Below are 16878 nucleotides of genomic sequence, written 5' to 3'. Positions count from 1 at the left end.
TTTGCCTCCTTTATGCAAAATATAAAATTCAAGATGTACCTCATTGTTGCTGTAGGCAAGTTAGAAACTTGGCTGAAAGCAGAGGGAGTGTTAAAATTTACTGCTAACCAAAGGCTAAGCCTAACAAGCAATATGCAACTGATCAAGATGGAAGCAAAAAAGGATGTCAGCTTTTGGCTCAACAGGCTTCTCTACAGAGTAGGTTCATGGCTGGTTATGAAAACTAGAGCAGTCGGAGACTTGTGCTGCCTCCTACAGATGAGGCTTTTCCCTTTCCTGCAGCTGAAATGGCTGACTAGGAAGCACTGAAGTGATACTAACCTTGGTTATACACTATAACCACCCATTGCTCTTAATAAGCTTGATTCTCAGGCCATAGTTAAACACATAAAATCAAATGTGAGAACCACTGCTTTAACACCAGTCATGGCACCAGTGTTCGAGATCAGGGGGGAAGGTTCCATAAGATAGGGAGAAGAGTGAGCAGAATTGTGCAGGCCCTAAAGTAACATTCTCAAAGCTGAGAAGGTGAAAGTCACAACCACCAGAAAAAGCAGCTTAGAAAATATTTCCTCCAATAACCCAACGATTTCCTCATCTGTGTCCATAAAAGGAAATCTCAGACCATAGGAGACCTGCCGAACCTTAAAGACCCTCTATCTCAATCTACTTCATCATACATTGGGCAGCTGAAAAAGAAAAGTGACTGGTAAAGGTCACTAAGTTTAATGGCAGGTCCAGAATTAGAGCCCATTTCTTCTAACTTAGTCTGAGTCCTTTCAGTTGTCATGTGCTGAACATGGCCACATGGTTTACTGTTTAGGGAACAGGCTCTGGCACTAGAGCACCTGGCTCCACTGCTTAACTCTGTCACTCTGTGCAAGTCATTTAATTCCTTTCAGCTTCAATTTCTCACCTGGAAAGTGGAGATAATAACACCATTTACCTCAGAGTTGTGAAGATTAAAACCAGATAGGAAAGAAAAGGGCTATGTGCAGAACAGATGCTAAAGAAATATATATGTATAGTTTGAATTATAAATGAAGATTTTCAGAGACTCCTGTCAGCAGAGGTCATTTATGTTCCCTGAATCCCCTGGAATTTCTGTTCTCAAGTACAGATACATCTTATCTATTACTCAGCAGATTTTTCAAACCATTATAGTTATAAAAAGAAAACTGTCCTTACTCCACCCTATAGGCACTTAGGAAATAAAATGACTTTATATTAAAATGCTTTGGGAATAACACACCACCCTCTTATCCCACTCTAAATGCAAGGCAATTTTCTACCCTACCACACTCGGGAGCTAGCCTAGAATATGACTTGGGGCCTGAGGCAAACCTTTAAAAACTTACTCAAAAAAAGCCAAGTGGTCAGTCTTTACCATATAAAACTATCCATTACCTGAATGACAATAAATGTTTTATTGTTTTCTGTCCAGGTATTCAAGAAGAGAGGGAAGAGAGAAAGACTAGAATTCTTTAAGAATTTTCTTAAGAGACTAACATATTTGTCCAAGCTAGTCACAAAATGTTTTAGGATTCTATAAAAAGAATTTTCTTTAGGCCTAGTTCTTTAAAACCAGGATTATCACCACCTGCTCTATCCCCTTCATAAAGCTATTATACAGTAAAAATGCAACAATGTATAGTCTGCACCTTCACTATGGCAAGATACCATCTAAGATGTAACTTCCTCTGGAAACACTCTTGCCCTCTAGCCTCCTCTTCCCTACCCCTCCAGATCACTTCATATCTGCTCAACAGAATGTGAGGAAAGGTACCTCTGGGCCACTGAATCCCATCTCGAGCAGCCAAACTAATGGAAAAATAAACTTTGTTTCCACTCCTGAAAGTGCTGATTAGAAATCATTGACATCAAATCACTAGGATTACAGTTCATCAGAGTTTGTAATTGTATGTAATTATCTTTTAGGCTTGGAGAGGACTATTAACTATTAGATACACCACTTTCCTTCTCTCACACATCCTGTTCCCTTTGCACTTGGACTTTGTGCCAAAGGCTCAGCCTGGAATGTTGCAGGTCCTCAGGTCTTACATAGAAGAGTCTCCCCATGGAGCTCAGCTCACAAAACAAAAAACAACCCTTCATCTCTTCAGTCCAACTTCAAACAGTAACCCTGCCTCCCCATGGTCATTTTATAAAATGGAAAAACAAAGGACTAGGAGTCAAAACCTAAGGTTCTATGCTAGCTTGACCACCATCTCACTGTATGGCACAGAGCAGTGGCTTCATTTTTCTGGGTCTCAGTTGCTTCTTTGAAATAACACAGGAAAGCTGTGATTAATGATGTACTTAAGTAGTTCCAACTCATACAGTTCTATTAGTCTTTCTTGGATCTTTCTGCTGTAGCCTCATCTTTAACATGTAAGTGCCCAGTCACCGATGACTAACATTATACTTTCTGTCCAGAAGACAAAACAGGCTGGGCCCTTAACGTGTTAAGATGCCATGCACCCAGAGTTAATAGAAAAATTCTAATGGATTATCTATAAATAGCTAATGTTTACCCAGAACACTGGAGAGACCTATGTATTATAATAGTACTCTAAGAGCTTTACATAAGGTTGAACCACACACAGCTGTCAACATTCAAGCATTTTTAACATACAAAAACAGTAATTTCATATGGTTCAACCTACTGTGTAAACTTATTTAATCCACCTAACAAACCCATGAGGCATATCTTACAAATGAGGAAACTAAAACGTACATAAATTAATAATTCATCACAGTCCTGTGATGGGGTGTGGATTTAAACCTGGGCAGCTGAGCTCCTGAGTCCTAATAAAGTTATATTGCCTCCCATAATGGAAACAAGAAAAGCTTGAAGTCTGGGACTCCAAAATAGTATCTTGGAAGAAGAGTGAGAGCCTCACACCACCACCTCTATTGTGTTGTACCTTTCACTTCAATGGTAGCATTTGCTTTAGGAGCACTGTGAAAGTGATATACACAGTGGTATTCGCCTGAATCTTCAGCTCTCGGCTTACTGATCCTGCAGAGATGAGAAGAAGAATCAAGTGAGGAAGCTGGAAACAGTCAAAATATACAAAATAAGTATCCAGGGGGGCAACTCTGCTTTCCAAATTGTGCCCCTGAATACAACTTACCTCCTCCTATCTATTTGTATTGGGTGCCAGAAATACAAAGATGAAATGACACAAGTTCCCAAACCTTAAGGTATTCAGTCTAATAGCGTAAATAAACCACAAAACAAGTAATCAAAATAAAAGGCTGTACAAAGCATTATAATCTATATTCAGATATAGAAGATAAAGCCATCAAAAAGACTTATTGCTCACCTTCGTAGTTTCAGTCAAATAAATAAGAACAGGGAAAAATGCAAACTTGTTTCTGTGCTTCCCTAGAGAACTTTTTGTTTATTTTTATTTATTTTTTAAAAAATATATTTTATTGATTTTTTACAGAGAGGAAGAGAGAGGGATAGAGAGTCAGAAACATCGATGAGAGAGAATCATTGATCAGCTGCCTCTTGCAAACCCCCCCACAGGGGATGTGCCGCAACCAAGGTGCCCTTGATCGGAATCGAACCCAGGACCCTTCAGTCCACAGGCTGACACTCTATCCACTGAGCCAAACCGGTTTCGGCGAGACCTTTTTTTAAATAGTCCTGTACTTCTTACCCTGTATTTTAGCAGCATGCCTTTCAATAAGTCAACTCACTAACAGGACCCAGAGACAGTAACAAAACAAACAAAAACCTGCCATCAGAGCATATGCCAGAGATGTAGCTGAACTTTTACATGACCTGGCACTTTGCATGACCTTGCACCTTGCCCATCTTCCTAGCCTCCTCTCAGCCACTTTCCAGCCCTGCTGGTCTCTTTTGTTTTTTTAATGTGTCAAAACTTGTTCCTATCTCAAAACTTTAACATTCTTTATATAGCATGCTTGTCCCATCACTCTTAGCTACCTAAGCCCCTTTTCCATTATCTTGGCACACCTCTCACCCTCAACTTAAGTGACATCCCTCTTCCTGACATTCTCTCTCAAACTACATTGTACTTATCTCAATGCATAGTTATAGAAAGTGGGGCAAAAGCAGGTTTAGAGTTGTTTGCATGAAAAATAATGTAATCCCATATAATAAAGAGCTAATATGCTAATTAGACCAAATAGCCGGACGACCTTCTGGATGAAGCTGGGGCTGTGAGGGGCTGTGAGGGCCTGTCGAGGCTGCAAGGGCCAAGCCCCTTGCATGTATTTTGTGTGCTGGACCTCTAGTAACTTATAAATAATAATATAGAATAAATTCTGTGTTTTGTATATTCACAAATGTAAACCTACTCTGCCCCACCCTACTTTCTGTATATTTATGTGATTGATAATTGCCCATTTTCCCAAAAAAAGAAGTTCTATGAGAATAGGCACTGTTTTTTAAAAATATATTTTATTAATTTTTTTTTTTTTTTTAGAGAGGAAGGGAGAGGGATAGATAATTAGAAACATGAATGGGAGAGAAACATCGATCAGCTGCCTCCTGCACACCTCCTACTGGGGATGTGCCCATAACCAAGGTACATGCCCTTGACGGGAATCGAACCAGGAACCTTTCAGTCCACAGGCAGATGTTCTATCTAGGGAGCCAAACCGGTTATGGCAGATAGGCACTGTTTGGTTAATGCATAGTTCTATACCCAGCATGTAGCCTGGTACATGGAATATAGTAAAGGAATGAACAAATGCTGAACACAAACTCAAATCCAAACCAAATTAAGCAGAGTGACAGAAAAGACTGTAGGAAGTATGTACAATGGCCAGAACAGCACTTTCTTGAATTCCACAGGTCATCTAAAATAAGCTTTCTTGCCATTGTGGACCAGCTTCACACCAGCTCAGTCCAGTGTAGCCTATACATCACTTCCCTAAACATGTACAGAAACGCTGGTGTGTAATTACAGAAAGCAGAGAAACAATAGCCTTCAGGCTAGAAAATAAACATTCGATAGCTCCTGCTCTTTTGCTCAGTGGTTAAAATATGGTAGTTGTGATGGTCACATCTCTACTGCACTAGTAAATGTCAGAAAAACTCCTCACCTTGACCACTGACTGGCCCAATGCATTTATCCTCTTACTGTTGATTCTAAAAATAAGAGTTAAGAGACCATGGATGAGGAAAGACACTGCCCATCCCCTGACTGTCTCAGCATATCTATGGTAACATAATAGTCTCATAGGAGCAGTTAAGAGTCTTCTCAATTTGACATAAGTGCCTCTTCTTAAATTAATATTCTCCCAACAGAAAAGCAGACACGACTAACCTGCTTGGAGCAAATGTCCCAGAACTTGGAGGAGAAGCAGAAGCTCTATCTCCAAGGCTTAGATGGACTCTAAGTCCTTGAGATTTGGGAAGATAAGGTCATGCCTAAGGGCTGAAATCTTCCCACAACATTCCCTATGACTAGCTATTGGGAAGCAAGTGAGGCAAATGGAAAATGTTACTATTGGCTAAGCAGAAGGAAGATCTGAGACTGGCTCCAGAGATGACTTATTAGGTGGCCCAAGGGACTCATCAGTTGTTATTCCACAAAATGTAGGAGAACACAGATTCAAAAAAAAACTCTTGACAATGCAGAACACTTCTGGAGAGCTTTAAATATGCTGAGAAAGCCCTAACCGGTTTGGCTCAGTGGATAGAGCAGACTCAAGGGTCCCAGGTTCGATTCCGGTCAAGGGCATGTACCTTGGTTATGGGTACATACCCAGTAGGGGGTGTGCAAGAGGCAGCTGATTGATGTTTCTCTCTCATCGACATTTCTAACTCCATCTCTCTCCCTTGCTCTCTGTAAAAAATCAATAAAATATGTTACAAAAGTAATAATAAAAATATAAATATGCTGAGAAAAAAAGAGAAAATGCATTTATAAAGTAAAGCTCAAACTTTATGAAGTTACAATTTAAAGTTATTCGGGTAACAAAGCACGAGACCCAAGAGAAACATGACTGGATGTTTGGTACACTGAAAGAGGTATTATAAAAAATCAAAAACAAAACTTATAAAACTAATGGACAGGCCAAGAAATAATGCCTTTTACTCCACCCAACACTTCTACTTGATTAACCTTTTCCAAACTGTAAGGATATAACAGAGGCTTTATTTCAAAGTTTGTATCAGAAGAAACTACAGTGGAGATAGATTAGCTTGCCACTTAACGATATGGTACAGTAGAAAAAAAAATGACATATATTCCAGAAAGAATACCTGAAACCTAGCTTTGATTCTGAAACTTATCAGACATAGTATTTGGCCTTGAAAGCAATCAACAGTTATTTGAATCTTAGTTTCATTACCACCAAAAAGGAGAAGGATCCATGATTAATGTGGATTAACTAAATAAGGGGTAGGAAAAAAATCTCAATTCTGCAAATTACTGCAGAATGGTCTTGCTACACTGGATACACAGGTTTTCCTATTCTCACTGCAGTGTACTCTTTCTATGCTCTGTATCGTGCTGCCAGCAGGATTAGCTGATCCTTTTCCAGATTAGTTTTTAACCATGAACAAACTATTCTGAAAGGTGAGGTGCCATGTGTTACTAGATATTCCAAAAAAGCACCAAATCTTTGGGTGCCAGATAACATCAACCAGCAAATATCTCCCTTTCATCAAGGATTATTTCTAGGCTATCATCCTTATTCCAGATCACTAAACAGCCCTGTTTCCACTGGTCCTGATCAAGTTATGGTTATATTAAATACTCCTAAAAGGTAATTCAGTAGGAAATCATCTACCCAGTGGAAAGGTCACTTAAGGTGGCCTTGCTCTAAAATCTGCTCTAACTACAGGATTAGGTCAAGAGACCTGCATTCTAATTGTGACTTTCCTATTGACTAGCATTGTGACCCTGAGTAAAATCACTCCCTATACTCTCAGTCTCTCTATTATCATAATGACAAGATCATCTACAGCTCATTAGAATCATTTGAAAATCTTTTATAGATTGCTGAGCCTCACCTCAGATATATTGGATTAGACTCTCCAGAGGAGGACCATATATATCTCATGTCTCTCTCACATAGCATAATTATGGATTATGAGTGTCAAGTAAGCTCAGCCACACTCCTTCCCATCTTCTCAGAAGATGCAAGCCCCTCTCACCTGTATTCCATGTTGCTGGCATTCTTACGAGTGGCAGTCAGTTCTATCCCATTCTTTGTCCAGTAGCTGTATGTAAGGATGTGAGAGCTGGAGGTGAGGTTACACTGCAGGGTGATAGGGAGAGCAGGGTCTCCAATAGTGACTTCTCCACTGGTGACAATACTTGGCTCTGTAATAAGAGTGCACAATGATAGGGAGCCATAGCCTTCCATTCTCTGAGGCCCTGGCCTGAAAATTGGACGGGGTAGAAAAAGAGGGAGGGTAGACAGGACCACATAAGGAATTTCACTTTACCAACTTTGGAGGAAGTCAAGAAAGGAAAAGCAATGATTATACGCAAATGATCACTAGCGCAGACAACAGTCTGAAGACCAGTTGGCCTAGATGTGAAAAGAATGGGAGTATTACAGGTGCTTATACTGGCAACAATCCATTTATACTTTTGAATACAACCGTTTTATGGCATAAGAACCAACTAATTTCCCTTCAAATAGAAAACAGTCTCCACCTTGCAATTCTAAAAATAAAGACAGTATCATTTATATAACTAATAAACTCCCTATGGAGTCACTAGGACCTTGAACAGAATAGCAATAATTAGATAATACATGTACGGGTTGTCTAAGTCTGATAAGCCTATGGCAAACCAGTCATGGTCATTTATTATAAGGGGGGGGGGGAGGGGGGGCAGGGTAAGAAGCTGGGGGAAGGCAGTATACATCCTAAAAGCATTTTCCAAATTTTGCTGAGAGAAAATTCTTAAGGAACTATTAGTTCTCTCCAGCCCATAATTACTTATTCCTAAAACAAAATTATTTTTAGAACTGCATTTTTAAAACATTCCATTCTGAGATAATATAATTGTACCTAGAATATGGTATATGTTGGTATTATAGGCTCCTGGAATTTTAGACGAAGGACTCTCAGAGTTCTCTGAATTCCACTCTTTAAGAGCTAGAAAGGTAAAATGACCTGTGCAAGGCCATTATTACTATTAGTGGCAAAGCCAGGCCTATAAAACACATCTGGCTCAATTCTGTATCCCTGCCCCCCACTCCCAACCCAAAACACCCTATATACCTTCCACCCAAGACAAGTTACATAATTATCTTCTGGTTCTATCCTGGGCTAAGATAACCTGAGTCACTAGTTTTAACATCTACAAAAATAACCTAAGTCAAAAGTTATAGCACAATGACCAAAAAAATTTTAAGGTACATATATCATTCCTGGAAGGTTCATCCTTAAAGCACTTTGAATTCCATCACTGTATTAAAGTCAAGATGTTGTTGTTATTTATCTTTACTCTTTTCCAGGCTTAGTTCTTTTTTCTATTTTGGTCAATCATTTTCAGGGTAAATCTAAACTAGCCTTCTTTTCCCATTCCACAATTAGGTACTTGCTTTTTTTATTTTTTCCCCCCTCTAATTCTTTTTCAGAAATCCTTGACTGACTTTCCATATCCCTGTACCTGGCTACATCCTGTCTACAACTTTATAACAGCTCCCTGACACCATTTATGAAATGTAATGCTGAGGTTAATTCTAGAGGACAGAACTCTCTCCCTCCACTGGAACTAAGCTGTACTCATTTTGTGGGGAGAGGAAGGGAATAAAGAGGTCATGGAACATTTAAAAATTGTAATGCCCAAGGACCACCTTATAATGTAACATTTCTGACTGCACAGGTCAGACCGAAAGAAAAAATGTGATAAAGCAAATCCTTAAGTTTGCTCAATTAAATTGGTTCTCACTATTTTCCAACTCTGGCCAGAGGATAGTGGTTATCTTCCAGTTAGCACTGGTGCTTATTGGTAACATCAAACAGGGTCTCTATGTACAGATAATGGAGGCGTAGCAGCCACTAACACAAAAGCAGATGCATGTAAACATGTTAGAGCAGTGGTGTCCCATGGTTTCCAAAACACACTGGACAGTAGCCAAATCCCTGGGTCTTAAGTGGAGCAGAACAGCTACAAACTCTGCAATTGAAGGCGCACACACATCATCAACAAAAAGCATCAAAACTCCAAGAAAAATCAAACCAAGCAAAAACAAAAGAGATAACCAAAACTCCACAGAAATTAAAAAATATAAAGATAACATTAAAACTCAAACACACTTTTAGGTTTTTGCTAAATTTTTATTATCCAATGTCATTTTCTGTCCCATTTATTGCTCTCCTTCTGGTTCTTCCTCTCAGACTACACTGAGAAAGGGCAAACTCTGAGAATGAGGCCAAGAGCTTTCAGATGTTTAAATACAAGAAAGCCAAAGTAAATGCTACTGTTACCTGTGGTGATGCAAATGACCATTACAGCTCAGGGTTATTAAGAAGTTGATAAAAGCAACCTGGTAGAGTTTCTGCCAAGAATTCTTGGAAAACAAAAGAAAGCACTTTTCCCCTAAGTGTTAAAAGATCCGGAGAGAGTCAGCTGGGAGCAAGTGAATAATATAAATAGGTTTAAATATAATTCTGCACATAACTGCTGTATATCCTCTTTGGACACAAAGCCACATCTGCATTCTGTACCAGGATGAAGGCTGGGCTTTTATTTCTGTGACCAAGCAATGCCTACAAAGTCCAAGAAAGATGAACATTTATAATAAATCCAAGATTTTTTTACCTGCCACAGATTCCTATTTAGAAGCAGTAGGAGATCCTTACCTTAGCCATCATTCATATGTAGAACATGCAGTGGCCAGAGAAATATCCCAAAAACTGGGCACATTTCTCTTCCAGCCTTACATTACTCAAGGAGCTTTGGGGAAAAATACTTCCAGGAGGTCGTTCTTGGGCATAAGACTTCAACCTTCCCCAAGACACAAGTCAACATATCCTTAGGCAAATGTCCTTGGGGATCATAAAACAATCTAATTAGAGTGGAATCAGGGTATTGCAAAAAAAAAAAAAAAAAAAAAAAAAAAGGAGGAGCAGGAGCAGGAGGAGGAGCAGCAGCAGCAGCAGCAGCAGCAGCAGCCTAGCTCTCTAAAACTGTTTACTAGGGTTAAATAACTGATAGGGAAGTCTGAGGAAATGCCAAACTAGCCAGGGTTCCATTCAACCTCACGCAGATACCCTCAAATTTAGGAAGCTTACTTGCAAGTAAACTGGGTGAATGCTAAGTACTCTCAAGTCTGGCAGTCCTCTTCTATCCCCAAGGCATGACCTTTTAACTGGGAGTCTACTAGAGTCAGGCTCCTGGAAATATAAATTGCAAATGGCCTATACACTCTTCCAGATCTTTGTGTCCATTTGGGTAATTGTACTTTTTTAAGGAAAGGAGCAATGGGGCAGGAGAAGGCGGCGTCCGAGGGGAAAATTTTGTTAGTAAATAAAAAATATTACTGAGTTAATGTTCCCCATTTTCACATAGGCAAGGTTTTCTTTTCCTCTTTCCAGAAGCAAGGTCGCTGATTCAACGGTGCCAACAGCAGTCGCCTCTCTTCTCTCTCCTCAAGGCCTCTTTTCTTCATAGGCGTATTTTTAATTATTATAAAGGATGACTAACTTGCTATTTTATTTTTACTCTCTCTATATAAATCAGTTCTTTAAGCCAGAACTGGCTATATGTCTCTTACTGACTGAGTCCTTGAAGAAAAGGTGAAAAACACAGATCTTTTAATTAAATAAGTAATGTTCTCTCAATTATAATCAGATCAGATGTAGACCTAGAAGTCTTCCTGGCTGAGAGTACTGGCTCTGTAGTGGCTTTCCCTTCCTCTCCTTCCCATCACACAAGTAGCAAGATACTTTTCAGAAACAGAGATGGCCCCAAAAGCTCCTGTGTCTAATGTCTTATTTGTACTTGCTACAACAGATGCAGGGGATGATTCTGAGGCAGCTCAGCTTACCCTCATCACTCAAGAGGAACAGGGTTGGATTCTAGTTTCCTTTTTCTTTTTAAAGACACTATTAAAGGCTAGTGTGATTGTGTTCCTAACTAATTCTGGGTAACCAACCTCTGAGATGAGGAGCACAGTGCCAACAATCTGTCATCAGAGTCAACATGTTTGTGAATAAGGATCAGATGCATCTGTAACTTCAAAATAGCATGATGGGGTTTTAAATAAATACCTTGCAGCTTAGAGTCACCTGACTCCACAGCAAGACATATGGAAGAAATCTCAAGCCGCTGCTTTTAAGAGAACAGGAGACTGGATGGGCAGGACCAGTAAGGAGTATACTGCTATAGTGGAAGGCTGTTATCTGATAAGTGCATGCCACTGCTTTAGAAAAGAAAAATAACTGGAACTATGGAAATATCCAAACTTACATGCCATCCAACAACCAAAACGTACCACTGACACTGCACCAATAACGACATTCCCATCACAGAACAAAATGACACCAAGTCACAGTAAGGGAAAAGGCTGGGCAAACATAAACTGAAAACTATAGAGGTGAAGGCAGCTATTCAGAGAGCTTCAAACAAATAAATAGAAGAAATAAAAAGTAGATTGTAGAGAGAAACAAAAATAGAAAGACACCAGAGGAAAAAAATCAGCAAAAGGATACCAGGAAACTACTATAAAATTAAAGGGGAAGAAAAGAGAAACAATTCAACACTATGCTGGCTTGACTGCCTGGTTTTGTGAGTGTTAAGTGAGGGTTTTTTGCTTGTTTTTCAGTCTCCCCAGTACTCCCTCCTCCCCACCTCTTCCCAATGCAGATGATTTTGGACAGTCACAATTTCCCCAAGTTCTTTGTTCCTGAGAAGAAAGACACAGAGAAGGGGTGGAGAATAAGGGAGGTAGAAAGGACAGTAAAGGGGGGAAAAAGTTGCCACAGATGTTTTCATACACTACAATTTGGATTATGGTTCTGAAAAAAACAAAGACAAGGGGTGGGGTGAGTGATCATACTGGGGAAGAGGGAAAGGAAGCAGAAGGGAAGGGTCATTGGGCCACCTCTAATAACTACAGTACTACTACTGTAGGGTGCTGAACTCACTCTGAAGGATGTTTATGGTGGCCTGGGCTCGAATCCATGTTATGGAGGGGTTTTGCCTCAAGTCATTCCTCTTGGGGTCGTTGCTGGCCCTGCACTCGTAAGTCCCAGAGTCCTCCAAGGTGAGCCGGGTTATTCTCAGCACACTCACGCCGTTTGACCCGTAGGCGGTGTTTACGGTGACACGGCGCTTCCGAGCACCGTCCCACAGCTGTCTGAAAGACTCTGCTCGGTTGACTTCTGCGTACCACCACTGGATCTCTGGTGTGGGGCTCCCGACCACATCACAGTACAGCTCAAAGGCGTCCCCAGTGAGCTTAGTTTCTGACATGGGCGACTTGACAAACCCAGCTAGAGGGAGGGGGAGCAGGAATGCAATGACAGGCCAATCAGAAAAAGAAAAAAAAAAAAAAGAATCAACAGGTGTTAATAGTAATTTAAAGAAAAAGAAAAAGGCAAATGAGTTGCAAAGAACAAAAAAGGCTTAATTTTTAAACTCTAAAGAAACAGTAAACAGCATTTCATACAAGCTTTTAGAAGAAGAACCACCCTGGGAAGTTTATGAAGCAAAGGCAGGCTAATTACAAGCTGGGTCTAGCCAGGCAAAAGCAAGCCCACTGGAAAGCATTTTAACAATGGGCCCAGCTGGGAGAAATGAGAAAGCTTCCAGTGACAGGGAGGATCTCTTCCTTAGAGCACAAACCATAACCTGTTCAAACTCAAACAAGTGATGAAAGATAACCAGAAGTTGCAGTCGAGTTTTTCTCGAAGTCAGGATCTCTCTTTTGAACACATTGTTAAAAATACAACGTCTTTTGTGGGCCTTGACAAGAAGTATAAACTAATCTATGAACACCTCTTGGGAGTCAGAATTCAAATTTCAACTGAAAGGGTAGCAAATTTCTCTCTCATGCAGGATTCTATCCTGAATTCAGATTACATTTTCCCCACATCATATTCTTCCCTGGACCCATGGCCAACAAACAACCTAGTTATCTGTGATTAGGCAGCCTCTATTTGACTGAAGACTCTCAGGCATAGGAAAACAAGTCCATCTTCAGAGTGAGAATTACTATGGGGGTAAGTTCAGGAGTGCAACCAATAATAACAGCAACTCAACTCATTGCCAATGAATGGAGGGATGGACTATGCCCTCCATAATCCCATAAATCCATACAATAATAGAAAATAATCCTGAAAAGTTAGTCTTAAAAATAACCATGGTACTTGGCAGGCTCTCTCTACATAGTCTAGTTGTCTGACTCACAGAGGCCAGCTCTAAAAGAATGAAAGATGTGTAATGATGAATTAAACTCTATGGTGAAGGCTAAGCCTCAACAATGTTGCCAGGCACTGCCCAGAAACTAAAGTTGATGCCTACTTTCACTTGTCCAAAATTTGCTTGAGGTTACACTTTCATAAGATACGGTGGCAATGGCAGAGAGAAATTTTAAAAATCCAGGTTTATTTGAAGAACATGGAGTGGGGTCCACAGAAAACCAAATCGCAGTGCAAGCATACTCTCAGCTACTTACTCCACCAAGGGTTCATTCAGCAAAAACCTAACAGTTTACAAAGTGCTTCCACACATATCACATCTCATTTCATCCACATAATTTCACAAAATTCATGGGGCAGGTGCAGAGAAAGGTTCATGACTTTGCCCAAGATCACTTAAGGCAGCAAATCCTGACTAAAGCTGGGGTCAAAACACAGGTTTTTAAATCTTCATCTACAATTCTTTCCAACAAACCTACTGCCTATAAACAAACCAAGTAGGGGATTCCCTGACAGTTTCAAATATCATGAAAACATCTATTGATATTTCTCCTTCTAGTGGTAAAGGAGGGGAAAAATTCTCTCTATATAATACAGGCAAACCTCAGAGATACTGTTGGTTGGTTCCAGACAACTGCAATAAAGCTGGTGCAGGGAGCATCTTGCCTTCAATTTGTAAAAGAAAGCAAAAAAAACAAAACAAAAAAAAACATACCCACAACATCTGTGAAAAACAATAAAATGAGGTATGCCTGTACTGTGAGATCAGAGTTAAAAGGGAATTATTAGCAACCATCTACTTTATTATCTATCCAAAATTAGCTGCCAATCAGGAGAAGAACCAGCTAGCAACAGAAGGAGGAGGCAGGAAGCTCTGTCTGTCCTGCCTTTCATTACCAAAGGTTTTCAAACAAATATGTGCCCTCAACATGAGCACACTGCCTAAAGTTGGAAGGCCAGCAGAAGCATCTGTTTGATCTCTGAGTCAAAAGTCATCTAATATTTTAGGAAAGCCTCCATTTCAGAAAAATAACCTCCCGCCCCTTCCCTACCATTATCTCCACCCACTATAATACATAACTGGGCTCAGATTTCAAACAGGTTTGACTAAGTTCTAACATCAGTACATTCTGTTCAACAATGAGAAAGAAGGAAATTGAATGGTGGACATTGGCTTTGGAGGATGGAAGGATTTAGAAGCTGGGGGTGAAGGAGGAAGTATAAAAGTATAAAAGTTGGAGACAGTAAAATCAGGAAAAGCATAATGTAAAAATTGTAAAACTGGGGTGGGAGGCAAAGATGACAGATGGGGCTAGCAGCCAGAGAAAGAAGGAGCTCTCTGACAGGAAAAACTGGATGTGCAGATTAGTAGCAGAGGGTGAGAAGAAAAAGGAAATACAGAAGAGCAAGTTTAATCTAAGCCCAAGAAAACTGCTTTCACTTATGTCCTAAGGGAGCAAAAACCCAACCTTTCTCCACAGAGGAGGGACCATCAGTGTTTTCTACAGCTGAAATTCTCATTTATCTCCAGGGCATTCATTGAACAGGTAATAAGACAAACCTTTCTCCTTCTCTCAGCTGAGTACTGCCAAACCAGGCCTTTTAATCTTTTATCATCTTTTACTATTTTTTGTTTTTTAAACATTTATTCCCCTTCAAGCCCCTCTCTACTACTAATTCCCTGTGGGTGGCTCATGCTGTTCTCTCCTTTATGCCTCATAATAAAGAGGAAATGATTGCCAAGGACACAAGACCATTTCTCTCTCTCTCTCATCATGTACCTCAAAAAAAAAAAAAAAAAAAAAAAAAAAAAAAAAAAAGGTTTAGTAAGACAAACTGATACTGTGGTTATAGGCACAGTAATTCAAATCTGTCTATTAATAAATAACTCTTAACTGCTAAGAGACAGTATACACAGGTTATTTATACAGTCTGCCTACCTTTACTATTCATTTAAGAAGTGAAATTCCTTACACCAGAAGCAGCTCATAAGTCGATATATGCATTCATTCCATACTCAACCAAGGATAAGGCAGGCCTAAAGCTCTGGGAGTGGATGGAAATGGGGTAACCTCATTCTCTGTAGCAGGAAGGAGGTACATAGGTCTGATCTCATGGGTTAGTCTGATCTATATTTAGAGATGGCAGTATTTACAAAGAATTTTCTAAATTCAAATCTTTTCCTTTCACACCTACCTCTATCAGGTAGACTTGGAAATTAAGATTGTCCCCATCACTAGCTTCTAAACCAGGGCCCATACTTGTTTCTGAAATTATACCAGGCAAATAGCTAAAGAAATCTACGTGGCATACTTAAGTCACCCTTCTGCTTTGGAGAAATGGGAAAATCTAGTTCAAAAGAGACTATGTAGTTTAATGATTAAAAGCAGCAAACTCTAAAATGAGACTGCCTGGAGGCCTTGTTCCTAATTTTATGCTTTTAGGCAAGTGACCTAATCTTGCTGAGCTTCTTGCTAACCTGTAAAACAGAGCCAATAACTGTAGCAATGTCATAGAATTTTTGTGAGAATCATCCTATCTAATAAAAGAGTAATATGCAGATTGACCATCACCCCAACGCACAAGATGGCTGCCCCCATGTAGATTCTGCCCCCATGTGGACACAAGATGGCCACCACAAGATGGCCAGCAGGGGACGGCAGTTGGGGGTGATCAAGCCTGCAGGGGAGGACAGTTAGGGGTGAGCAGGCAGCAGAGGAGTTAAGTTGGGGGTAATTGGGCCTGCAGGGAAGGACAGTTGCGGGGACCCAGGTGTGCAGGGGAGAGCAGTTAGAGGGACCAGGCCTGCAGGAGGGAGCAATCAGGCTGGCAGGGGAGCAGCATAAGCATCAATCAGGCTGGCAGGGAGTGGTTAGGGGGTGATCAGGCTGGCAGGCAGAAGCAGTTAGGGGCAATCAGGAAGGCAGATAGATGAGCAGTTGGGAGTCAGCAGTCTTGGATTGTGAGAGGGATGTCCCTTGAGGGGTCCAAGATTGGAGAGAGTGCAGATTGGGCTGAGGACAACCTGTCCCCTCCCCTCCACACACACGAATTTTGTGCACCAGGCCTCTAGTACTAAATAACAGCATTAAAAAAGTGCCTGGTACATGGTAAGTACTCAATGTTAGCATTATTATACATCTCTACAGAAATAATGCTTAACAGGTGATGTGCAGTAGCATTTAGGACTGCTCCACAACCACCTGGGAAGTTTGGATTATCCAAACTTCTTTAAGAAACAACAACAAAAAATTAACCTGAGAATCAGAATGGAAATATTGCAGAATGCAATGAAAAGGAAGGGAATTCTTCATTCCTTCCTATCGTTAGAGTAGGGGTGTCGAACTCAATCAGAGAAGGGGCCAAAATCTAAAATCCAGCCTAAATCGCGGGCCGAATGGTTTACTGAACAGTCATAAACTGTCATTGTGATGGAAACGCAGCGGAGTGCGGTGATGACAGCGCGGTGCGGGCCACATTGCAAGGCCTGGCGGGACGGATTT

At 40.4% G+C, this 16878-nt stretch overlaps 1 protein-coding gene across 4 annotated transcripts in view; it reads right to left on the bottom strand.

Annotated features, from left to right (window-relative positions):
• The window catches only part of NPTN (neuroplastin), a 78384-nt gene that overhangs the window by 21588 nt on the left and 39918 nt on the right, over positions 1 to 16878 (bottom strand). For 2 of the 4 annotated variants that reach the window (XM_036456388.2, XM_036456398.2), the window contains exons 2-4: positions 12101 to 12448; positions 7148 to 7316; positions 2928 to 3022 (exon numbers count right to left, since the gene is read on the bottom strand). In XM_036456388.2, the coding sequence (XP_036312281.1) occupies positions 2928 to 3022; positions 7148 to 7316; positions 12101 to 12448 (612 nt within the window). The remainder of the gene's footprint in view (positions 1 to 2927; positions 3023 to 7147; positions 7317 to 12100; positions 12449 to 16878) is intronic. The other 2 variants (XM_036456406.1, XM_036456415.2) reach the window with 1 other exon arrangement.

This window comes from Pipistrellus kuhlii, unplaced genomic scaffold (assembly GCF_014108245.1).
Source record: "Pipistrellus kuhlii isolate mPipKuh1 unplaced genomic scaffold, mPipKuh1.p scaffold_m20_p_1, whole genome shotgun sequence".
In the NCBI taxonomy this organism is placed as follows: Eukaryota; Metazoa; Chordata; class Mammalia; order Chiroptera; family Vespertilionidae; genus Pipistrellus; species Pipistrellus kuhlii.
Note: the sequence above shows the minus strand (reverse complement) of the source record. Positions and strands in the feature narration are given on the sequence as shown.